The following is a 25,197-nucleotide window of genomic DNA, read 5'->3' as shown; positions in this document are numbered from 1 at the left end:
ATGTGAGTAGAGACTGGAGTTTTCATTCTGAACAATTGAAAGGGAGGTGGAAGAACATGTCCTACCAAGAAAGTGACAGAGGAAACCTCTTTGTGCCCAAAATGATTGTAAGGAATTATTCACTGAGCAGGGATCCCTGTGGAAATCTCAATCCCATAAAGCTGCCAAGGTCAGTGTCTGTCTAGGTGACATGCTGAGGCTAAGCTATGGCCGCCCAAGGGGCTAGTCCAGCTTTCACACTTGATTTTTCCATTCATGAATTGTGTGTGTGTGCATGTGTGTGTGTGCATGTGCGCGTGTGCTGCTTTTCTCAAGCTTCTCTGCCCTCCCCCCTCTTTCTTGTTTGGGCTGGTGCACCCCCACTGCCTTCTGGCATGCCTGATCATTGCTCCATTCACTGCAAAGGGGCCTGCACTGATGGTTTTAGAAAATGTGTGTCACTTACACAAGAGGAGGGGGCTGTCTCGTTTCCAGCCTAACAATTGGGAAGGAACGTGTTTCCCCTACGCACTTGGCCACTGAGAGACCCCCACAGGGATGTCACTCAAAAGGAAGGGGAAAAGCAACTGTAACCAGGTAACCATAAAAGCTGTGGGAGGAGAAGCCAGAAATGATGGTGATTTGTACATATTGTTTAAAACATATAGAAAATTAAAGGTGAGGAGGCAGAGTTTCCTGAATAGCTTATTGTTCATCAGAGAGGCCAGGGCTGATGATAACTTTTTGAGTGAGCCCAGCACTTGGAGGATCTGTTCTTACCAAGAAGTGAGAATGAGGAGTATGTGGAAAGTGAGAGATGCGTCTGCTGTGACTATGGAGAAGAGAGACCAAGAAAGAAGCCACTCTGCTAAGTCCAAGACTTACTTGGCCTAGCATACCAAGATGCTGAACATCTGCAGCTCTGGTGACTTCAAGAGGAGTTGGCATTTCTCAGCATCTTTGAAAATTGAGATCCAGGAAGAAGAAGTGATTCCCTCAAGTTCACACAGATGGACTAGCAGAGCTTGGGACTGAACGTGAGTCACCTGAGCCCCAGGCCTGTGCACTGACCACAAGGCCCACCCTTCCTGAATGGAAGTGGTTGGAAACAAAGGCAGGAAGGGGGAATCTCCATCCTTAGAGATTTTTAAGGCCTGGCTTGACAAAGCCCTGGCTGGGATGATTTAGTTGGGGTTGGTCCTGCTTTGAACAGGGGGTTGGACTAGATGACCTCCTAAGGTCTCTTCCAACCTTAATCTTCTAAGATTCTATGATTTTGTGAAAGGTGATGGAGAAGCCCTGGTGCTATGCAGGATCAGAATGGCCTGAGTGATCTCTGGTGCTGCTGACATGGCTGCTCTCTAACTGAAGGGAAAAGCCAGAGGGGCAGTTTGTCTAGTGAACACGTTGGCTGAAATTGAGAGCAAATCCTTCACTAGGAGGTGTCAGAGTGTGGGGAGGGCTGCCATAGCAAGTGGGCCATCTGAGAAGCCATCTTGAAAGGCCACGGCTGTGAGGGGCAATGGGAGGCCAGCCAAAGGGGACCAGAGCCTTGGAAGGATGCCCTACCTCAGGGTTCAGCCTAGTATTTCCTTCTGAAAAGACTAAGGTGGAAGACGGCCTTCTGTCCTGCAAATGAACCCTTTCACGGCCACTTGATTAAAAGCAGGGCTAGTGGGTGGCTGTTTTTTGGCTTCTAACAGAAGTTGGTGCAGCTGCTGTGTCCTAAAGCCAGGTCTGGCCATTTTGAGAGAGATCCCCGAGATCAATCTCTGCTCGCCCTCCTAACGTGAAAGAGATGCTCTCTGGGAAAGTAGAGGGCCAAGTGCGGGCAAACAGCCAAGAGAGCGGTTCTGTGCTGTCAGTGGGCTGGGGCCTGCAGAGATTGCTCGCAGCCGGTGAAAAGCAGTCCAAAGAGAATATTCTCCTGCTGTTTGAGGGGAATCTGGACATGTTGTCCTGAAAAGTCAGCGGCTGCTGGGACACGGGTCCTAGAACGACACAAGAAGGGCAGTTTGTGAATGGGAGTGTGAACCCCTTACATCCCACCCCACTAAACAGATGTCTGATGAATGTCCCTATTATGCCTAGCAGGTAGCTCCTAGCATAGCCGTTTTGCCAGCCAAACCAATGAATTCAGCTGTAATAGCGTTTTGTGCTGCAGACACAGACGTGTCTGTCATCAGCAGGGATGGAGGCCAAGCCGTCTGGCTCCAAACTCGGCCACCTCTACTGCTCCACCATCAGTCACGAGTGACTAGCCTTGTCTCTCTGTAGGCTACGGGCAGCCATTAGAGGGTGACAACAGACACCCCACAACGTGCCATGGCTTTACAGTGTGCACAGTGGAATGAAGCCAAAGACAGCGGTTCTGCTTTTGCCAAGGAGAGTTGGGTTGGAGTAATGAGATCAGGTGTTGGGAGCTCACTTTTTGTTAGATGCACACAGACTTCTTGGACTGAAGCTTGTGGAGGGGAGGGGGAGCAGGGCCTCTCTCCCTTGGCTAGAGGACGGTACATGCTGTCCCAGTCAGATAAGGCTGGTTAAGCCTCAATGCTGGGCATTGGTTTCCCACACAACACTGGTATTGTTCCTCTACTTCCCAAACTAAACAGGATCCTAGCAGAGGGTTATTTAGGCAGCTGCATTAGACTCAAGTCCAGAGTGTTATTAGAAGGAAGCAACATCCTTTGTTGTGTTTGTCCTCTGGTTCTTGTGGAAGGGGACAGTCCTGTGAGGTGCTCAGAGCTTTCTGCTCCCAATTTAAAATCTTTGTCAGGTGGACCCAGAAGTGCATTTATTTAACAGCAGTGAAGAGAGGGCACTTGACACTTTGCAGGATCCCCAGGCCCTAAATTGCTGTTGAGGATTTAGGAGCATGTCTTAACAATGAACATGATCCTGAGAGGTGCTGAGCAACCTGCAATGTTTATGGATATCAGTGGAGTTGGAGATGGTCAGCCCCTTTTAGGAGGTGGGTCTGTTTATTGTGTTGATGAAATAGGAATTGCCAGACTGGATCAGGCCAGTAGCCCATATAGTGCAGTGGTATCTCTCTGATGATGGCTGGTACCTGATGCTTAAAGGTAAGTGCAAGAAGCCCTGTACTAAGTAATTATGGCGTCGATCAAGAGAGGAAGTTCCTTCCTGACCTTAGGCAGCTTGTGGTTGGTTTATACCTTGGAACATGAGTGCACATCACTCTGCATGTGGTTCACAGCAAGCAAAAGATTGACTGAGATGGAGTCAAGGATTCCTTGTTCTTGTTTCACTACCTTTGCCTTCATCCCTTGTTATCAGTCAGTGCAACAGCTTGATAAAAAAACTTCCCTGTGCCCCCAAACTAATCAATGGCTTTTAAAATTCATTTGAAACAACTATCTGAGCCCTGAAAAGTTTTCCTACAAACAAAATTGGACTATTGGGTCCTGACAAGCTCAATGCTACTTTGACAGCACTTTAAGGGTTCCCATTGGCACCACAGATGCATTGGATGAACACGCTGTGTGTCAGAATCTCCTTGGCTCAGCTCCAAGGAAGTCAGTGGAGTCCTGAAGGGGATGCATGTGGTCCTTTGTATGCATTTCCAGCCCTGATGATGGTGCTGTCAGCAGCATAGCTGCTGCATGCACCCTGTGTTCAAATACAGCAAGAAAAGAGCAGGATTTCTGCCAGCCCACATGTGAGAAATTTTATTAAAGAAAACCAAGGCTGATGCAGCAGTCAGCTTCCTCATAAATCAGACTCCAAAAGATCATCCTTGTTTACAAATACAGGAAAATGACTGACTGTCTAGCTCCAGATCTACAATAAAACAGCTTAATTTCTCTCTGATGACATTAGCTTCAGTCCAGCCATCTCCCTGCGCCCAAGACCTAAAGCAGCACTCTATCCCCAGTCTTTGTGTGAGGTTATCACTGCCGGGGAGTAAACAGACTGTGTGAGTCGGAGCAAAATTACAATGTCTCATTAATAGATGTTATTATAACTCTTTACACTGCATGCAGCATAAATTTGAACTTGCACAGGATTCTGGAAGCAAGGATTGAAATTAAACCACAATAAATCATGTCAAGTTGTTTTCCACGGCTGTTTGACTACTAGGCAATAACTGGGCTTGGCGATGGCACTTTGATTTTACACTTCACTAGAACTTGGAACACGATTTGACTATTTTGTGACATCCCAACATCGTGGAATTCCCAACTTTCTGGAGAGACCGGCATTATAAATTCCTTATACTTAGGAATGTTATGCAAGGGACCTTGACAGCTTGGGTCTAGAAAGCTGTTATATTGTGTTAGTAGCACTCTCTCCAATGGTGAGATGCGCACAGCTTGCTGGGGGGCGATCTGGGTGCAGTGGTAACAGGACCCTGCAGGGGGTCCGGGTGAAGGTGGTTGGGGCTCAGTGGGGGGGGGGGATCTGGGTGTGGGGGGATAGAACTTGGTAGGGGGGTCTGCGTATGGGGGCTGAGTGTTGGGTCCAAAATCTGGGGGAGTGGGGCTCAGTGGGAGGAAGATCCAGGTGTAGGGGGCTTGTCGAGGTGGTCCAGGTGCAGGGCGAATGGGGCTCAGTGTAGGGGGCAGGTTCTGAGTGCTGGGGAGAGGCTTGACAGGAGGGTCTGGGTGTGAGGGGGTCTGGATGTATGGGGGTTGGGTGGATGGGGGAGCATCTCCCTATGCAGGGATTCCTCCCCCTGCAGCTGAGGAGTGATGGGTGCGGGAAGCAGGGTGTGTGTGTGTGGGAGTTTGCAGAACTTCCTGCAGCTGGGGGAGGAATCTCGAGGTGGGTCTGACCAGGCCCCAGATGCCGTGTAGTGAAGGAGGAAGTTCTGTCCTCCCCAGCCCAGCCAGGACTAGCAGCTGAGTCTGGTGCAGGGTTGGAGCCACCAGCCGGGTCTTCCCCAGTCCTACCCCCTGCCTGTCAGTGATTTGCCTCTCTGCTGGCTGCCCTGGGCACCCAAAACATACTGCTGGGGAGGGCCACATTACCACTCTTGTGGCTTCCCTTTGCTTCCCTGTCAGAAAGTCAGTTTTCTGTGAGGGACAAATTCTGCACATGCGCAGTGGTGCAGAACTCCCCCAGGAGTAAATTCTGCACCATCTCAGAGCTGCAACCACTTGCACACATAAGTAACTTTACACATGTGAGTAATTCCCTGAGTTCATCTACTCCAGTTGAACTCAATGGGAATACATATATGCATAAAGTATTTGCAGGACTGGGGCTTTTATTTACCCATTGGAAATTAATTAGAGGAATGCTCCCTTTCTGCTTGGCACTGTGTATGGTCTTGAGCCTTAATGGTTTACATGATCTCTAGGGAAGGGAATGGCATCTTCCTTTAAACAGGAACTTGTTGTTCAACAGATTTCACCCTTTGAGAGAGGAAGTGCTCTGCCGGTGGAATTCTAATCTTCCACGACTGAAGAGAGAGCTTTGACTCCTCTATTTTTATGTGTATGTTATCACATGTAGAGATGAAAAATTCACTAACCCTAGTATTTCTCTTAGCATGCATTCTATGGGTGAAATCCTGGCCCCACTGAAGTCAATGGGAGTTTTGCTATTGGTCTCACTGGGGCCAGGATTACACCCTATAATTATTAAATATAGATAGGATGTGGCCTAATAAAAGCAACTTGCAGAACACCAGAGATAAACTCTTCTTGCAGGAAAGCCTCAGCTTGGGGCTTTGCCATTAAAGTATAATTAGATCTCTCCTTACATTGTAAGATCAAAGAAATTGGAACAACGTCTGCTCTGACACCAGGGTAAACCCAGAGGGACTCCTTGATTTCACTGGAATTTGGCTCAACTTCTCACTTGAACCTATTTCAATATACAAGGCCAATTTCTGAATTGATTTATACCCCTATATTTCCCTACTGAGGCCCAAGGGAGTGCAAATCAGTGCAGACTTTGGCTTTCATTGCATGTGCGGCAGGTCAGACAGCCCTTGATTACAGAGGTATAGAGTGAAGAGATAGGACTGACTGTGGTAAATGTAGTGAGTAAGATGCCAATCGAAAGTGCTGAGGATTGAGTTCAGTTAGCTTCTTGGGCTGCATTCAGCAGAAATGTTGTATGCCACTTGCTCTCGACACCTTTAAGAACTGCAGCACATAGTCATTCTATAACGTAGACAACTGGCAAGTTAGAGGATTCTGAGTTACGACTGGTGTAAAACAAAATTGTGAGAGGGCTTGAAGGACCTTGGAATGTTTTTCTGCAGTCATCCTGGCTGTCTTGCTGTAGATGCCAGTCTGGAATCATGCTCTGAGGTTCTGTTGTATTCCTATATGTTTTAGAGTGCTAGCCATGTTAGTCTGTGTCAGCAAAAAGAACGAGGAGTCGTGTTAGTCTCTAAGGTGCCACAAGGACTCCTTGTTCTTTTTGTATTCCTGTATGTCATGCATGTTGTAGTCTAAGGACCTGATTCAAAGTCAATGGGAGTTTCTCTATTAACGTCTGTGTGTATTGGATAAGGCTCTGGCCCCTTATAAACCTAAGTAGCAGTGCTGGTGTCCTTCAGCCTTTGTCATTTTTGAGCCCTAAAATTGCATGTTGGATGTGAGGGATAGAATCAACTTCCTGCAAAGCTATTGCAGCTTCTCCATCCACCAAGTTCCAAGGCTTTCGTGTTCCTCCAGGCCTCCTTAAAGAGCCCATGAAACTTGAGTTACTCTGATGCTGGCATAGAATGATTTCCTCATGAGAGCTGATTCAAAGGGACAACCTCACATAGCTTAGACGTGCTTTATACAGAGAGAGATATGATAGAATAGACACGGTTTATTAAAATCTGGAACAATTTTCGCTTGGTTTAACCATTCTTGTAGTGTCTGCAACTCACACTCTTTAAGAGGCAGGTGATGCAATCAGGAGCCCACTGGAGTGGAGAGCAGTTTAATTCCCCTCATTTTATCCCCAAAGTTTGTTTAAAAAATAGCCTGGTTTATTTTCCTCTCTCACCCTTTTGGAGGTGGGGGGAAGAGCGCTCGAGCAGCAGACAGAGCTCAGGCACACACTATTTCTGCACACACGCACCGTGATACAGCTGTGACCCCCCCCCCCGGCGTAATCTGTCGCTCGCTGCGGCACATTCCCTCCGAATACTGTTTTACTGCACATGAAACAGAACCAGAACTTTTGATCCGTTAACTGGCTTCCAAAGAACCGCAGGGCAACCCCCCTGTGCTAGGCAGCGGGGGGACGCCTCCTCCTAGCCCGGGCATGTGGCAGCCGGCCAGGGGACTGACTCGGGCGCGCTAGTTGGGTGCTGGTGTGCTCGAGTCAGCCTCGCCAGCGGGGAAAGTGCACCCACGCTCCCCACGCTGCAGCTATGCCCCCCCCCCGCCCCCAGGGGCGCGCTGCCCGGGATTTGCGGCAGGTCTTTGCAAGGCTCCCCAGCCCTGCCCGGCTGCCGGGCCTGGGGAGGAGATGGGGGGCGGGCGTAGCCACACAGACCTGAGCAACAGCCGCCACTTTCCTCTCCCTCCCGCCAGTTCCGTGCGGAGCAGGGGGCTGGGGACCGCCTGCGCCCCCAGATCCCCCCCAGGTCCGAGCCCACATCGCTGCTGCCCCGGCTCCTCCCGGGGCTCCGGAGCCAGGCGGGCTGCAGGGGCCGGGGAGGCGAGTGTCCCTGCGGGGCCGGGAGGGGGCCGGGTGGGCAGGGCAGAGGCTCCAGCCCGGCTCCATCTGTCCCCTTCTCTCGGGCAGGCTCTCGTCGCCGGGCGGCTGCGGGGGCTGCGGCGGCAGCAGAAGCGGGGTCATCCTGGACATCGCCTCCCTGAAGATGAACGAGCTGGAGTCCGAGGTGCTGCCCCTGCCGCCCCGCTACCGGTTCCGGGACCTGCTGCTGGGGGACCAGGCCTTCCAGAACGACGACAGGTAGGGGGTGTCAGCCCCAGGGCCCGGGGAGCGGGAGGGGGTGTCAGCCCCAGGGCCCGGGGGGCGGGAGGGGGTGTCAGCCCCAGGGCCCGGGGGGCGGGAGGGGGTGTCAGCCCTAAGGGAGCGGGGGGCGGGAGGGGGTGTCAGCCCCCAGGGCCTGGGGGGCGGGGGGGTGTGTCAGCCCTAAGGGAGCGGGGGGCGGGAGGGGGTGTCAGCCCTCAGGGCGCAGGGGACAGGGGGTGTCAGCCCCCAGGGCGCAGCAGGAGGGGGTGTCAGCCCCAGGGCCAGGGGGCGGGAGGGGGTGTCAGCCCTCAGGGAGCGGGGGTCAGGGAGTGTCAGCCCCCAGGGCCCGGGGGGCGGGAGGGGGTGTCAGCCCTAAGGGAGCGGGGCTCGAGGGTGTCAGCCCCCAGGGCCCGGGGGGCGGGAGGGGGTGTCAGACCCCATGGCGTGGGGGTCAGGGAGTGTCAGCCCCCAGGGCCCGGGAGGCGGGGGGCGGTGTCAGCCCCAGGGCCCGGGGGGCGGGAGGGGGTGTCAGCCCCAGGGCCCCGGGGGCGGGAGGGGGTGTCAGACCCCATGGCGCGGGGGTCAGGGAGTGTCAGCCCCCAGGGCCCGGGAGGCGGGGGGCGGTGTCAGCCCCCAGGGCCGGGGGGCGGGAGGGGGTATCAGCCCCCCAGGGCCAGGGGGGAAGGGTTTGTGTGTCAGCCCCCAGGGCGCTGGGCGGGGAGGCAGGGGGCTGGCACAGAGTGTAAGGGGTGGCCAGGGCATGTTAAGCCCCAGGGGCTGGGAGGAGTAGGACTGGGGCGTTGCTGGCCCATAGGGTAGAGAGGGGCGGGTGTCAGAGGGAGCATTGCCAAAGGTCATTGGGCTAGGGGGTGCTGGCCCAAAAGGGCATGTCGGGGGGTTAGGGGAGAGAGATGCTGGTTGCTCTCAGGCGGCTCTCCTAGGTGCTGTGCCCGGGGAACTCTCCAGGGTGCTGAAGGCACGTTCCCATCACAGGGACTCTTGACTGGCATCGCGGCTGGAGGCGAAGGGGGATTAGCTGGGCAATAGTGTGTGTGTGTGTGGGGGGGGGGAGTTGCTCTTTTCATTGACCCGCTGAGAGTGGGATTCTGTGGGGGATCCAGCTGGAGACGCGCGAAGGTTCCGAGAGCTCCCTTAGGTGCTCGCTCTGGGTGGAGATCCCCCGCTGTATGGGTTTGGAGGCCATGCTTGGGTTGAAGAGTTTGTATTCATTTAAGATTACAGTGCTGGCTGCACTTAACTCCGAGGCTCTGTCTGCAGCTATGATGCTAATGTGAACTGATCGATTGCAAGGGACTGCCGGAGATGTTGCAAAATTGTTTGCTTCTTGGATTGGCTTGGAATATGGCCTTTTAGATTTTATTTGAAAGCTTCCTTTTCCTCCTCACTCGCAGTGATTGATTAACAGGTCTGCAAGGATAAATCAAAACGAAGAAAAGCCACAAGCTGTAAGGGATCTCCTTAAGGATATCAGTGAAAACAAATTAATAAGGAATTGCCTTCCTGTGAAACATATTTATGGAATAAGAATCAAGAAGCTATAATGCCAGAGGAGTAAACTGCAATATTGTAGGTTGTTTACCACAAATTAGTTGAATACCTAAACAGATAGCCCTGTCCCGGTGAAGCAAATCTTACCCTGCTGGGTTGTTAGCTCTTGAATAGTTCTGTATAACTCGGGGTACCTTTTTAAAGGCAGCCAGACACTCATGTCACAATGCCTAGAAATACCTGAAGTACTTAAGAAGTGAAACTATCAGGCAGCAAAATTAGCTTATTAATGTCTGAAGCTGAGAATTAAAATCTCTTTCTAACAGTGTTTAAGCTTTCTTTCAAACCTGTAGGTTAAATATATAAAGCTATAATTTGGGGGTCAAGAAGGGAAAGGGGTGTGCCTGTGTGTAATAGATATAATTCCCAAATACTTTAAATAACCAATTAAAACAATATCCATCAAATAATAGCTACATAAGAAGAACTGGCAATTCTCAAGAGTGAATGCTTGATTTACAATGTTTTGAAACTCAAAGCCCCTTAGAAGACGCTACTTAAAACTGATGTAGATGTATTGCATCCATTAAGATGACTTTATTCAGGGAAAATGGGAATTTGGTTGGAAATAGACTCACATAATAAAATAGCTGAATTTCAAAAATATGACAGTGATTTTTATAAGGATGAATACTACAGTTCTACTGTTTTTCAGCTTTAAATCATTGTAATGATGTGAAATACCTTAATTTTTGAGTCACTGCAGATTTTGTGTTTATTAAGGGGGAGGTAGCTCAGTGGTTTGAGCACTGGCCTGCTAAACCCAGGCTTGTGAGTTCAGTTCTTAAGAGGGCCACTTACGGATCTGGGGCAAAATCAGTACTTGGTCCTGCTAGTGAAGGCAGGGGGCTGGACTCGATCTTCCAGGGTCCCTTCCAGTTCTATGAGCTAGGTATATCTCCATATGTTATATTATTATCTTTGTTCTCATTTGGCACTGGTCATTAGCCTCTTCTTTGGTCCGGATACAGATGTCTCGGATTCAGAAGTTAGCTCGAGTTTTAGTATGAAGCCGCTAGCTTGAGAGTGATGTTTCTGTATTAACTTGGCAAATCTATTAGCTTTGTTTCTCAAGATGTTTTAAATTCACTTCTTTTGGTGCTGTTCTATCCAGTTGTTTGGCTTTTCGCCTCAACCTGGAAGTACTGAAAACTATACACTGTATTTGGAAATGTTTAACTTCTTTGATGGTGCCCAGTCCTGCCATCCTTGCTCATGTCAATAATCCACGCTCACATACCAAGGATCAAGTCAATGCTCTTATTGACTTCTGCAGCAGCAGTTAGACCATTGGAGAACACTTTTGAAAATTCTGTTCCAGGGACTGATGACCATAGTATCTTGGAGATGAATCAAGCTCTCTAGAGTAATTTTGACTAGTAAATTAGCCTATGCCAAACCAGGGTAATGTTTAGCTGACTTAGACTAGCAGAGCAAAATGGGAAAACATTTTTGGCATTCCTATACTTACTCATAAATACCAAGCAGTTCAGATATATGCCTTGAAATGCTTTGATATAATTTTGACAGGAATGTGGTGTTTTATATCTGATGAAAAGTCCCTATGACAACAGCCCATGGCACTGTGAACAATTTAAATAATGATGTATGCAGGCCACATTCCTGGTCTTAGAGTTGGAGTGTGAATAGCAAACTCTCAATGGCATAAAATATCTGATTTATTTAAAAGAGCGAAGTAAAAGGATTAGCATTGTAAGTATCTGCCTTTTTGGAAGTTCCTCCAGAGTGTTAATGTGTTCAAAAAATGATGCATGTCTATGGAGCAGCATCAACTTGAACGGGCTGTGAATACCCTGCCTTAGAAAGGAAGCCAGCAATTAGCTTTCAGTCTTATTAGAAAGCATTTCCATTGGTTGGGGAATTATTAAGCCATCTTCACCACAGAGGATGTTGGGGAGACACCTACACTGGATTTAGGTAAGAAAGATGAGGTTGAGGCACCAGAAGAGAAGGTGTCAGAGCAAATAACTAAGAACCTAAATTAAGGAGCAGTAGGAGCAGAGATTGCATCCAGAAATTCTGCAGGAACTTTAGAATGAAATGACTGAGCTGATGATGAATATATGCAAACTCTTATTGAAATCAGTTACCAGAATGGAGGGTAGCAAATGTTGTACCTATTTTTAAAAAGAGATGTGGGGGTGAAGCAGCAAACTCTACACAATAAGCCTTCAAACAGGTAAACTGGTTGAAACTGTAATTGCAAAATAGAATTTTAGTATGCCTTGATAGAGGATGGGAAGAAATCAAGCAGAAGATAAATAAGAAGAAACATTATGGAAGTAGAGAAAATAATGAATGATACAGAATTGAGTGCTCCTAGGTATTCTTTCTCCTCCTGCACAAGGCAAGGGTATACTTAATGAAAAGCAACAAATTTAAAATGGAAAAAAGGAAATGCTTTTTCTCATGACTCATAATTAATCTGTGGAACTCATTGCCACAGGATATCATTGTGGCCTAAAGATTAGTGGGATTCAAAACCAGGACTAGACATTAGGACATCCACAATTATATAACATAGGATTAAATTTCATTTAGAAGGGACACAATCCCCTTGCTTCTAGGTACAAGCCAACTGCTAACAGGCATAGGTAAGACATTTCCTCTTTGAGTAGGTTGCTCTATGAAGGCCTTTCCACTGACCTTAATAGGTTTTGGGTCAGGCCCTAATTGCCCACTTGCACCTTATTGTGAGGGATTTGACATTGGCTACTGTCAGAGCCAGGTTACGGGAGTAAACAGACCGCTGGTCTGATCTGGCATGGCAAGTCCTCTGGTTTATGACTCACTGATACTTTGTTGCCATGCAGACATTCAAAGCAATCAGAATATAATAAAGCTGTACAATAAACCAAATGCTATTGAGCTAATTTATATTTGAGCCAATGCCCAAAGGACAAAACCTGAAAGGAGTTGAAGTGAAATGGGGAGGGGGATGCTCATTGCTTATGTTTTGCTGCCTTTTAACTAACTTGGCAACCTGGTAAAGTTCTGACTCTGCTTTACTTGGAACCCTCTGTTAGATGATATTGCAAGCATGTGTATGTAGGAGCATCGCCAGCTGGGGGGGCTGGAGGAGAGGAGCAGGGACTGAGTATAACAATCCATTGTTGATGTAAGATAGGAATTTATAATGAAAGTTTCTGATTCTAAAGTGAAATTGATATTTACTGATTAAAGTCAGCTGAGAAAGCACATCTGTGGAACTGATAAATATGAATACAGTATATGCCACAAGGGCTTCCCTCTGTATCTTTGTACTCTTGACTGTACCAGTGTTTGGCATCCAACACTCCACTCTTTGTCAGTTTTACACTGGGCAGAGCTGACAGCTGGGGGAGTGGGAAAAAAAAATCAGAACTGTGCCTGGAAAACAGATCCATAAGGATCATGTTCTTTGCCCAAGTTAAACAGCCAGCAGATATTTCCAGAAAATCAATGCAGAGAGCCACAAGGCCCATTTTATAGTAGCAAGAAGTAATGGATGTCACTTTGATTAAGTGTATTTTTCTGAATCTAATTATCAACCAAGATTCTGTTTGGTATATGCAAGGATTTTTATAACAGTTTATGTGTGGAAGGTATGCAGTGCCATCTATATAAAGATTTCAGCATCTTCTGTTTTGAATCTAAGATTGTCCTGCTGCATAACCAAGAAATAGCAGTGCTTAGAAGGATTTAACAACAGGCAAACTCCTCTCATTTATTCTTCCAGGTTAATGGGTCTGTGATGCATTTTCTTCCTCCTTTCTCGGGATTATTCACATTCCAGCTTTTAAATTTGTCACTAAGTGCTATATCTAAATCATGGGCCAGATTATGTTTATAGGTTCCGATATCTGGCTACAGGGACACCCTCATTAAAAGATCTGCCTCTTGCACTCTGTAGTTTTGCAAGTTATCCCTAACAAGGAAGTGATTTTCTTCTTGAATGCATCATTCAGTGTAATGCTGTGCAGTACTGCACAATTTCTTATCCTTCCACCAATTGCTCTGAATCCTCACTCATTTTCTCTGTAGCTAAAGCTATCCTGTATATACATGTGTTATAAGCAGATGGTTAAGGGTTAATGTCTCTCTTAACTGTAAAGGGTTAACTAGCTCAGTAAACCTGGAACATCTGACCAGAGGAACAATCAGGAGACAAGATACTTTCAAATCTCGGTGGAGGGAAGCCTTTGTGCTTTTTGGGTTTTTTGTTGTTCTTTCTGGGGGCTAGGAGATGCCAGACATGCATCCAGGTTCCTCCAATCTTTCTGAAAAGGTCTCTTCTGCTAAATTTAGTAAGTACTAGTTAGAAAGGCAGTTTAGTCCTTTGATTATTTTCTTTATTGCAAATGTGTATTTTGCTGGAAGGATTGTATTTCTCTTTGCTGCAACTTGTATTGTGCTGAGGGGAGGATTCTCTTTATTCTCTATAAGCTGAAAGACCCTGTAACGTTTTTTCATCTTGATATTACAGAGATAATTTTTTACTTTTTCTTTCTTTTATGAAAAGCTTTTCTTTTTAAGAACCTGATTGATTTTTCCCTTGTCTAAGACTCAAGGGGAGAGGGTCCGCACTCACCAGGGAATTGGTGGAAGAAAGAAGAGAAAGGGGAGGAAAAGCCTGATTTCTCTTTGTGTTAGGAATCTGTCTCTCTCTCAGGGAGTAGTGAGGGGGAAAAGAGGACGGGGGGAAGGCGAATTTCCTCTTTGTTTTAGATTCACGGAGCTTGAATCTGTATAGTCTCTCCAGGATAACCCAGGGAGAGGCAATGGTGGGGGAAAGGGTTTACTTTCCTTGTGTTAAGATCCAAGGGGGTTTGGGTCTTGGGGTCCCCAGGGAAGAGTTTGGGGAGTCAGAAAGTGTCCCAAAACACTATATTTTTGGGTGGTGGCAGCTCTATCATTTCTAAGCTAGTAATTAGGCTTAGAGAGGTTCATGCAGGTACCCCATCTTTTGGATGCTAAGGTTCAGAGTGCGGATACTACCTTGACAACGTGATTGTCACTAGGCACACTGGCAAATTTCTATGACTTATTCAGAGAATATGAATGCTTCTTTGAAAATACTGAAATGTATCCTGAAGATAATGACATTTATTTCTGTGATGACAGGGTACTGAAGGGTGCTTACAAAGCTACATTTTAACAATACTTGAGACTATGCAGCCTCTTCCTCATTGGTTAATGTCCTTTTTGTATTAAAATAGGCAGGATGCTTTTAGGTTGAAGGCCCTGGACTGTGACCCAGGAGATCTAGGTACAATTCCCAGCTCTTCCTCCTCCTGTGGCACCTTTTGGGCAATTCACTTCACCTCTGTCTGCCTCAGTCCCCACCTGTAAAGTGAGGCTCATACTCCTTCTCTCCCACCTCTTGTCTAGATGATGAATTCTTTAGGGGAGAGCCTGTCTCTTATAACATGTGGGTACGGTGCCTAGCACATTGGGCCTTCGGTCTCATTTGAGACCCCTAAATCCTGTTCTTATACCAATACAAAATAATATAAATTACAGAATTAACAGAAAGATCATACTTTCTTGAACTTCAGATATAGTTCAAATCACATTGTGCTGTCTACTTCTTATGGAAAAATACTGTCATGGAGTGGAGCGATCACACAGCATGAGATTAAAATTACCCTACTCTCACTAAATCAAAAATTATCTGCTATCTAGTCACTGGTCAAATACTTTCAGCAGCTGTCATAATAAAACATAAATAAGTTGAGAGCATTGCTTGTATCTATCACTGCACTTAAGACTGAAGTTTGATTTCCAGCTGTTTCTGAACGATGCATTTTATCAAACATACCCAGCAGCACATTTTAGAAGTTGGAACTGTAGGAGGTCACCTGGCAGACTAGCCTCCCCAAAGAGAGGAAAATGAAAGGGAGGAATGAAGGGCAACTGTGCATTGAGACACCAGTGCTTTTAATAATGTCAAGATTTGTATTTCACAGGGAAAACCAGTAGCTTGGAAAAAGCTAATAGAAGCAGTTTAAATACCTGGAAAGGAAAATTTAGAACATTTATTAATAACTGAGATTATATTTTCTTAAATCCTTATATTGTTGAGAAGGTTCTTAGCTGACAGTAATCTAGCAAGGAACTAACACTGAAATAAGAATTAAGCAAGTCTGAACAGTAATAATAAACTGCCTGATATTTCCAGTTGAAGTGAAGTGGTGTATGGCTTGTATTTCTTAATGTTTCCAAAGTCTTGTGAACAAGCTTCTGATACATCTGCTAGCAAAATAGAATGTTAGAGTTGGAAGAGACCTCAGGAGGTCATCTAGTCCAACCCCCTGCTCAAAGCAGAACCAATTCCCAACTAAATCATCCCAGTCAGGGCTTTGTCAAGCTGGGCCTTAAAAACCTCTAACAGTGGAGATTCCACCAGCTCCCTAGGTAACACATTCCAGTGCATCACCACCCTCCTAGTGAAATAGTGTTCCTAATATCCAACCTAGACCCCCCCCCCAGCGCAACGTGAGATCATTGCTCCTTGTTCTGTCATCTGCCACCACTGAGAACAGACTAGATCCATCCTCTTTGGAACCCTTTTTCAGGTAGTTGAAGGCTGCTATCAAATCCCCCCTCACTCTTCTCCTCTGCAGACTAAATAACCCCAGTTTCCTCAGCCTCTCCTCATAAGACAGCTACCTAATCATTTTTGTAGCCTTCCACTGTACTCTCTCAAATTTGTCCACATCCCTTCCGTAGTCAAGAGACCAAAACTGGACACAATACTCCAAGTGTGGCCTCACCAGTGCTGAATAGAGGGGAATAATCACTTCCTTCAATCTGCTGACAATGCTCCTACTAATACAGCCCAGTATGCCATTGGGCTTCTTGACAAGAACAAGCCACAAAGCAGTTAGAGTTAGTCAAACTGTAACTTTAATTTTAGCACCCTTTCAAAGATGCAAAAGGAATTCCTGATGGTATTGTAAGAAGACTTTATTGAGTGAGTTTTGATGGCTGCATTATGTTCTTGTCATGTGACTGGATATAGCATTCTTTGTACCACCAACACAGGCAAAATCAAACCGTGTTAGGAGTGCATCTGTGTTGCAACTGCATTCCTCAATGTGGCTGTAACTGTAATGCAAATGGAAGTCAAGCAGTCAGGGAACTTCCAAAAATACACTCATTGCCTATCTAGCTGTAGGTAATACCAAACGTGTACATTAATTTGCTATACCCAACCAAGAATACAAGGTACAATGGTATCGTTTGTGGTGGAAGTGGGGAGAAGGTGATCTCGGCAGCTGTATTGACCTGACACACAGTCTCAGAAATAAAAGTTAGGACACATTTTTGAAAAATCTCATTGTGAGGCATACTGTACATTTTGTGGTATGACTAGAATATTAGGGCAGGTTGGTGGATCAGATAGCGCACAGGCCAGGGATTTGGGAATCTTGGGCTCCCAGCTCTGACATTAACCTGCATCATGACAAACCACTTGCCCTGTCTGTGGCTACCCTTTGTCTGTCTATTTAGATTGGAGCTGGGACTCTTTCTGACTCTGTCCGGCACAATGGAGCCTCCTCTTATTTGGGGCCTGCAGGCCCCACTAAAATACAAGTAATTAATAATTGAGAGCTTAGAATGAGGTCAGGGAAGGCCATAATGTTGCCTTTGGATCAAATAGACACCCCTCCATATTTCTATGTTGCACAGTGCTAGGTTCATATGGTGAACTTTTTACTATCGAGTTTTCTTTTACCCTTCCCTGTGTATCCATATTAGAGATACACATTTAACTTAATATCTGTGTTCCCGTTCAGTTCTGTCTCAATTTCAGTTTTCCAAGCTGCCTTTCCTTGGTAGGACTCAGTCTCCCAAAATAACCAGTCCTCTCTTCTACACCCTGTTCCCACTTGTGACGTTTTCTATTGCTCGTATTATTATCTGTGCTTTGATATCAGGGCTCCCACCTTTTGCCAGCTCCTTCTCAAACTCTGGCAATGTGATTCTTAACTGTGCCTCATTGAGCATGCTAGTCTTGCACCCCTCACCTCTGAGAGAAGTGCATGGTGGTGACAAGGGATAATTGTGCTATTATCCTGAGTAAATTCAAAGCTATTAGTACATTTAATATGGGCTGTGGGTTATTCTTTCCAATGAAGTCATGAGTCATTTCAAGATCTCATACTGAGCACAGAATATATGACTGCCACTGCAGTCTATGTGTTGTGTACACACACATACTAAATGAGGCTAAAATTGCTCAATAAGTCATTGTGATTCCCTCCTAAGCAGGTGTATAACAGTTTGGGACAGCATCATAAGAAGGAGATTTTTGTTTTGTTTGTAGATTTTTAATGAATACATGGCATTCCTAATTGCTATTTACTTTATGAATTGTTGTGAAGGATTCAGGTGGTAATTACTGACTTGAAGTGTTAATTGAAAATGCCATTTCAAAAACACTTTAATTGATATTTTCTGCATACATACTGCATATGCCAGATTTCTTTTAGATTAGGAACCCAGTTGTTATCTGTAGGAATATTAGTAAAATTTATTAAGCTAATGGATGAAGAATAGAAGTGCCATTTGCTCATAATTATATATAAAATGTTTACAGACAAGATACTAGTATTCTTTTCATGAATATTGTTCACATTTTTGTTACTAGCAAGGGCCAGATACTGAGAATAAGTGCAACATAGAGTCCAGTGAAGTGAGTGGATGTTGTCCTTTGGGAGGTACCATATATACATCATATACCATGCAGAAAAGGAAGAATATTGGTTTTCAGTTGGTTAGTATGATCTAACCTCACTGGCTTAAATGTCCCTCTTTCCGTGGTGTATTTTCTATGTATGTCTAGCATTATTTTAGTTTTTATAATTTATGTTGTTTTTTTCCCCCCAATTAAAATCTAATGTTACATATAACTGAGAGCATGTCTCAAATGGGCTAGATGTAGAAAACTGGAAGGCAGAAGGCTAGCTCCTCAGCTGGGGTAAATTGGTGTAGCTCTGTTGAACTGATATCAGATGAGGATCTGGTCTCGCCCATAGATCTGATAGGTCGGAGGTCTGAAGGAAAAGAATACAGTCATAGAAGTAAAGTGGTAAAGATCAGATATGGGCAAAGGGCACTTATGTTGCTAGAAGAACAAAGGAGTCAAATGGCAACCCTGTAAAGTAACATTGCTGTTATATGTAATTTCTAATGGTTATTGTATGTCTTATTTCAGTAAAAACTAATCTATGTAGCATGAACAAAATTGGGATTTTTATGTTTTTTATATAACATACAAAGAATGTTTTAATTGGAGGGTTTAGTGTCGCAAAGTGTCCTCCAGCTATCACCGTACATATAGAAACTATTGGAATGAAAACTGACAGCAAAGAAATCTTGTAGACAGATGCTCTACTCCCCAAGGTCAAATGTAGCACAGTAGTTAAATGCCAGGCTTCCTCGATTGGTTTAGGCATGTGATTACAGTCCACTGAGAGTATAATCAATGGTTCTAGCTGTGCACACTCCTGTTAAAGATGTGACTTTCTTCCTGGGACTTGTCAGAGCTGATGCAGTCTGAATGACAGCAGTTTAACTTGCTTACAAAGAATAGGGGATGGTGGCACATTTTGTCCTTGAGGCATGAAATGTAGCTACTCAAGCCACCCCATAAAATGAGGCTTAAATGGTTGCACATAAGGTCACTGTGCAGATCTATAATGGCCAGGTGTGAAAGGGTTCTCTTGTGCCATAAAAGAATCCCGGGCACAAGGCCATATCCACAAACAGTGTCAAGGACAAGCCTTGGCGTTTGCCCTTTCAGCCATGTGTGAAATCCTGGCTCCACTGAAGTCAATGGGAGTTTTGCCATTACATCCCAGGACGCCAGTAGAGCTATGCTACTGGTGGTACACAAGGCAATTTGGTGGCAGTCGCTCTAACTTAGACTTCTCTTACTAACTGGGAATAGTCCAAGGTGTAACCCTGTTTCCTCCCCGCATTTCACTCTAACTTGTAGGTCTATCCTGCCCCCAACTTGTTCTCAGGAAAAGTAATTTGTTGCAGCTCTGAAAAGGGTGGCACCTACTGAGCTCTTCAGATCTGCTGGCTGGTGTGTTGGGAGGGACCAGGGCCTTGGTTTTCACTCCCTACCCACCTGTTCAGGGGAGGTGAGTAGCCCTTATGCAGCACCTGAACTTCCACCCCTCTCCCACCTAGACTGAAGATGTGGGGAGCCCTACTGCAGTCATGCAGGGTGTGTGCGCGTATGGGTCTGATTCTCCCTTTCTTCTCTGGTCACCCATGTTTGGATGAGAGACAATCAGGCCCTTAAGGAAATAACCACACCCCCTCCCTCTGCAGAGGAAGTGTGCAGCCCTTGTGCCTGGTTCTGGTTCATGCATATGTAGAGGGGTAGGAGGACAAAGAATTTGAATCAAAGGCCCAGTGTTTCTAGGAAATCCAGCTAATAATAATCAAAGAATTAATATTCCACTTGCCTAAAACTGATTCCAGCTCCACTTATCAGGAGAAAAGAGAACTTATTCCATGCGGACACCTTGCAGCTACTACAGATTTCCATTTCCATGCTGCGGTTGCCTCTGATTCCAGGGGCACCAAGCTGGATCCATATTAAAGACATGGCTATTACTTTGCATAGCAAATATGGTGCTATACTAAGAATCTCCTCTGCTGCACTATATACAAGGACTTCTTATTAATTTAAATTTGATTAGTAGCAGCTACGGGAAATTATCTGACAGCTTTAGAACGCTGGCCTGGGGCGTAACTTTCTGATTTGCTTGGCAGAGATCTAGTAAACAATTATCAAACACTTTCACAATAAATTAAAATAACATACTTTGCATTTTATAACGTCTGTAGACATATTAGAGAATTAATCCTCATAGTATGTGTGTATGTTGGGTCATTATCCCTGCTTTAGAGATGGGGAAACTGAGGCACAGAGAGGGTCGTGACCTACCTAAGGTTGCAAAGTGAGTCACTGGCAGGACTAGGATTAAGCTCCAGCGTTCCTAGGTTTTGGTCCTGTGCATGGTTTCTCCAAGATCGTTTTGCCTCTCTTGTGCTATGCCTTTGTCTAGAATGCTGATTTGGAAGGGTTTTCCTTTGAAGGAGTTTCTCAGCTGGTTACAGTCCCTCAGCCACCGGCCTTGCACTATCTTACCGCTATCTGAGTTACCCAGAAACATGCTACCTGTGTCAGATTATGGTGTACTTGTGCTTCAAGTTCACCTTATCTGTCAAAGGAGCCTTGAAATGTGTTGAAGGCTGTTGTCATTATCATCATTAGGGCCAGACCATGCCATCAATTTATATGGGAAACTCCTGCTGCCTGGAACGCTATGGTAAAGTCTGTTATGAAAAGTAGCAGAGAGTTCACACAACTTGTTGTAATAGAACAAGCTTTCTTTGGTGTTTGCTGTTGTAGCAGAATAAAGAGGATGCTCTGTTCAGGGACTGCAGATTATCAACAGAGTCTTTGAAACAGCAGCAAGTTATACTTTTGATGGATAGTTTACTTCATGGGTTCTTAAAGGCACAGTACCAACAGCCTAATGTCTACTGTCACAGGGTAGCTGGCCTCTTTAAGAGAGACAGATTTCAACCCATCCTGTGACTTAGCTAACTTGCCTCCCCAGGTGGGGTAAATGACTCACTGGCTACCACAGCAGGGAAAGACTCCAGGCAGAAAGGCTTGGCAGAGACTTGATGAAGAGCAGGAAAGGATGAAGATTTGAACTTTGATTTGGACTTTAAGGACTTTGTTTGGAATGGCCTAGGATAATTACAGAGGATATTGTTGGCCAAGAGAGAAAAGCCTGTGCAGTGTTTATTGAGGAGCCTGGAAGAGATGGAAACTGAGGCAGGGGTGCTCAGTTAGGAAAGGCGAGTGTAAATGACAGATTCTCTGTAAATGATAAAACAGTAATCCAGGTTCTTTATTGAGAGAATAAAGGGGTATCTGGGTGAAATTTAATGGCCTGTGTAATATAGAAGGTCAGACTAGATGATCGAATGGTCTCTTCTGGCCTTGAAACACCAGCTTCCCCTTCTCCTGTCCCTGCAACCTGACTCCACACACTCCTGGAAAAATGACAGGGGAATTCCATGCACCTGAGCCTGTGGTCTCTGTTTGGAGGGTGTCAGTCCTGATGCTATGGATGGTGGTGATTTCAGTGGCAGAGACACCTTTCTGCTAAGCCTGGGACTGAAAACATTACTTCATTTCATATGAGCCATGTGTATTGATTTGAGGGTGAGACTGAGCTTTACCAGCTAATTTTGTCTAAATTAATGCTGGTGATCCTAATGTAAAAGGCTCAGTAGTCGTTTGCCAAGCTCCTATGTCAGGGGTTCTCAAATTGGGGGTCAGGACCCCTCAGGGGATAGTGAGGTTATTACATGGGGGATCACGAGCTGTCAGCCTCCACCCCAAACCCTGCTTTGCCTCCAGCATTTATAATGGTGTTAAATATATAAAAAAGTGTTTTTAATGTACAAGGGGGGGGTCGCACTCAGAGACTTGCTGTGTGAAAGGGGTCACCAGTACAGAAGTCTGAGAACCCCTGTCCTATGTGATCCAGTTCCCCAGAATAAGATTTTATCTAAAAACAAAAACATGGCTCAGCTCAATGCTTGTCATGTGTTGGCCACAAAATGGAGACCTACTGAAGATCCTGGGGGCTGTAGTTATTGAAATGCCTTTGCATCTGATGACTGCTCTTTGGCCCGTGTGAGATGAGCTGGATTTAGTTTCATTCTGAAGAAGAGAGCTGTCTCTTTCACAATAACCGTCCCCTACGGCATCCTTGTCAGCAGTCTTAGGGGAAACTAAAAAGAAGGCTGAGATACAGAGAGATTGATAAGTGGTTTTCCTAAGGGCACGCTGGACATCTGTGGCAGAATAGGGGGTTGAACCCACATTTGTGCAGTTCCAGGCTAGTGCACTAACCACTGACCCATCCTTTGGCTCCTTGCTTAATTACCTGTACTGTTAACTGTAGAGATGATTCCTTAAGGTTGGATTTGAGGCATGTTTGAGGGAAGCTTATACAGCTGCCGCTCCATGCCTACTTGCTTAGTAAATGGGGGCATCGATCATGAGCACAAAATTAATTACAAATATTATCATCCCTAGGTGTGATTTTTACCTTACGAAGTGACATAGAATCATATCCTAGAGTATTAGGACTGGAAGAGACTTTGAGAGGTCATCTAGTCCAGTCCCCTGCACTCGTGGCATACATACATAACATACATAAATCTGAGATAGAAAAGGTGTTTGACATGGTCAGCTGGGCTAAGTGGATGAATACAGAACAACAATGTGAAGGACTAATTCAAAGTAATATAGGATTAAAGCCTTAGAGATGTCAAGGATGTGCAGGAACACTCTGTTAGCAGTTCAGAATCTGAAAGATTTCTTTTCTGGTACTTGGATAATCTTGTATCTCAGCGTTTTAAATGAGGCCAGCTGCCATATCGGGTCAAGCCATGCTATGCAGACGTTACCTTAGAGAGTTCTCCAGCATTTGAGAGAATTAGTCTCTGCTCTAAATACCAACTCACACCATTAGCTGTGGAGTCCAGTAGAGGAGAGAAACAGTGTGGTAAACGTGGCGATAAATAAATCCTGGAGAATATGAGACTAAGATGTCATAAAACCCCTTCCTTCATGCAAGAATGGAGTGGTGCTCAGAAGGGGAGTTATAGAGCGGGGGGAAAGGCAAAGGTAACTAGATTCCATCAAATCAGCTTCCCCGAGTAGCTACAATGCCCACCAAACCCTATGGAAATACCTTCCAAAGTTTTAGGGTGAAATCCTTCGTGAAGTAAGTGACAGACCTCTTGTGGACTTCAATGAGGCCAGAATGGCACCCTTAGCTGGTAAGTGGAGCTGGTCGAAGTGTATTTTAAAAACATTTAGATAAGATCGAAACGTTCTGGTATTCCATGTCTGATTTTTTGTTTTGAAATTTATTTTATATTATAAAAATTTAAAACAAACAGCTGAAATTGAAATGAAATATTTTAATTCACCGAAAGCAAATTTTTTTTTCAAAAATTTCATTTCATGGGAAATTTCAAAATTCATCTTTTTTGCTCTGATTCAGAAATGAAAACCAATTTTAAAATTGCAGAATTTCCCACAAAATGGAAATTCTGCTTCCTACTCAGTTCTCCTGTTCAGTTGCTTTCATTAAAGTGAGTGATCTTTGTTTTTCTTTTGATCACCTTTTCTGGAAGTGGTTACTGGTCAAGCTGCTCACTGACTGACAGACAGAATAGAAGTTTAGGAACTGGTGTCTTGAGAGCACCTCCTGCTTGTAAGAATGGAGAGTCATTCCATTTACAGACCAGCGACTTATCAGGACTTATGGTATTTTCTAAAGCAATTGTGCCATGCTTGATTTTGCCTATTACCCAAAGCGTTTGACTTCAGCTTATGTACCGAAATATTAGGAGGTATGTTTTTCTCCTGTGCAACAATATTTACAGCCATCATCCTTGCCATCAGAGAGTGTTTGTTATACATAACATTGCACACACGTATGTACATGTGTGCTTCAGACAATAATTATCTCACTATTGTAGGTTAATCACCTCTTGTGATTGGGAGGGATGTGTACCTGGTCTCTCCCAGGCTCCCCGTGCCAAGTGTTTTTCTAGTGTTTGTCCATCTGTTTTTGCAGCACCCCCTAGTCTGCTAGGTGTGCCAAGCTTGGATTGTACAGTGTCAAACCCACGGGGGCCACAATCCTGGTAGATGCCTGTAATAGTGTGCAGGAAGGGAATAGGTGACCCTGCACTCTGATCACTCAGATGTTAATTAGTTCCCTTGAGAAAACTGGTGGGGTAATTAGACAATCAGGCTTGCTGGGATAAGGCATTAATTAGCCAATCAGCCCAAGGCTGAGAAAGAGGCAAGAAGGAAGTGCCAAGGGAAGAGAGAGAGGACAGGGCTAGTTACATGGAGGCCTCAGTGGAGGGAGACCTCTGTCCCCACCAGTCCTGGGGACAGGGCTATTTGTGCTGTAGATAGACTGCTGTGGAAATGGTGGAGGGAGCTGACAATTAAAGTGTTTGTTGAAGACACAACCGCTGGCGTCTGTGCAGTTTCTGTGCGGAAGAAGGTGGGAGAGGAGTCACACCCCGTTACCGGGCTTCTGCAATACTGTGGTGCAAGTAAGAATGGTCCCTGCCTCAAAGAGGTTAAAATCTACTCTGAGTCATGCCAAGCGAGGATAGCCACCAGCAGGCAAGACATGTGGGGAAGAAGGATGAGAGCTACAGTAATAGGCTGAGTTGGCCCCTGGGCAGTGATATGTGCATCTCCTGGTGGTTCAGTGAAGTAATGTAAATTGTGAGTATGCAGTGAGTTCAATGGATGACATCAATGATTCACTCCCAGGGTGAAATGAGAAGAGCAGCGGAGGGAGAGCAGTTTTCGAAGGCAAAGAAGCAAAGAGCTATTTGGAGTGGAGATGTCGAGTCAGTGAGGCAGAGAGGCCGTTTTCAGGGCTTAATTTGTAATGAAAGAGGTGCTGGGGCTTAAGCAATTAGGTGCTGACAGATGTGCACCTTCAGGGCTGCACTCCACCTTCCAGCATTCAGCCTTCTCATTAACCACTCTGGTTACAGTTTTGCCTCTTTGGTTTGATACATTGGTACCTGGGTTACAAAACGATCCTCCATTTGACAAATTCTTTCACTTCCTTTCTGTATAGTAAGGAGACC

At 45.5% G+C, this 25,197-nt stretch overlaps 1 protein-coding gene across 5 annotated transcripts in view; it reads left to right on the top strand.

Annotated features, from left to right (window-relative positions):
• Nucleotides 1-25,197, top strand: part of KCNT1 (potassium sodium-activated channel subfamily T member 1) — a 193,209-nt gene that overhangs the window by 18,240 nt on the left and 149,772 nt on the right. For 4 of the 5 annotated variants that reach the window (XM_030536130.1, XM_030536124.1, XM_030536126.1 and 1 more), the window contains exon 1: nucleotides 7,752-7,875. In XM_030536130.1, coding sequence (XP_030391990.1) covers nucleotides 7,781-7,875 — 95 coding nt within the window. In that variant the 5' untranslated portion in view covers nucleotides 7,752-7,780. Of the gene's footprint in view, nucleotides 1-7,704; nucleotides 7,876-25,197 lie in introns of those variants that run through there. The other variant, XM_030536119.1, reaches the window with a different exon arrangement.

This window comes from Gopherus evgoodei, chromosome 16, assembly GCF_007399415.2.
Source record: "Gopherus evgoodei ecotype Sinaloan lineage chromosome 16, rGopEvg1_v1.p, whole genome shotgun sequence".
Classification (NCBI taxonomy): domain Eukaryota; kingdom Metazoa; phylum Chordata; order Testudines; family Testudinidae; genus Gopherus; species Gopherus evgoodei.
This window is presented reverse-complemented; position numbering and strand designations above follow the sequence as displayed.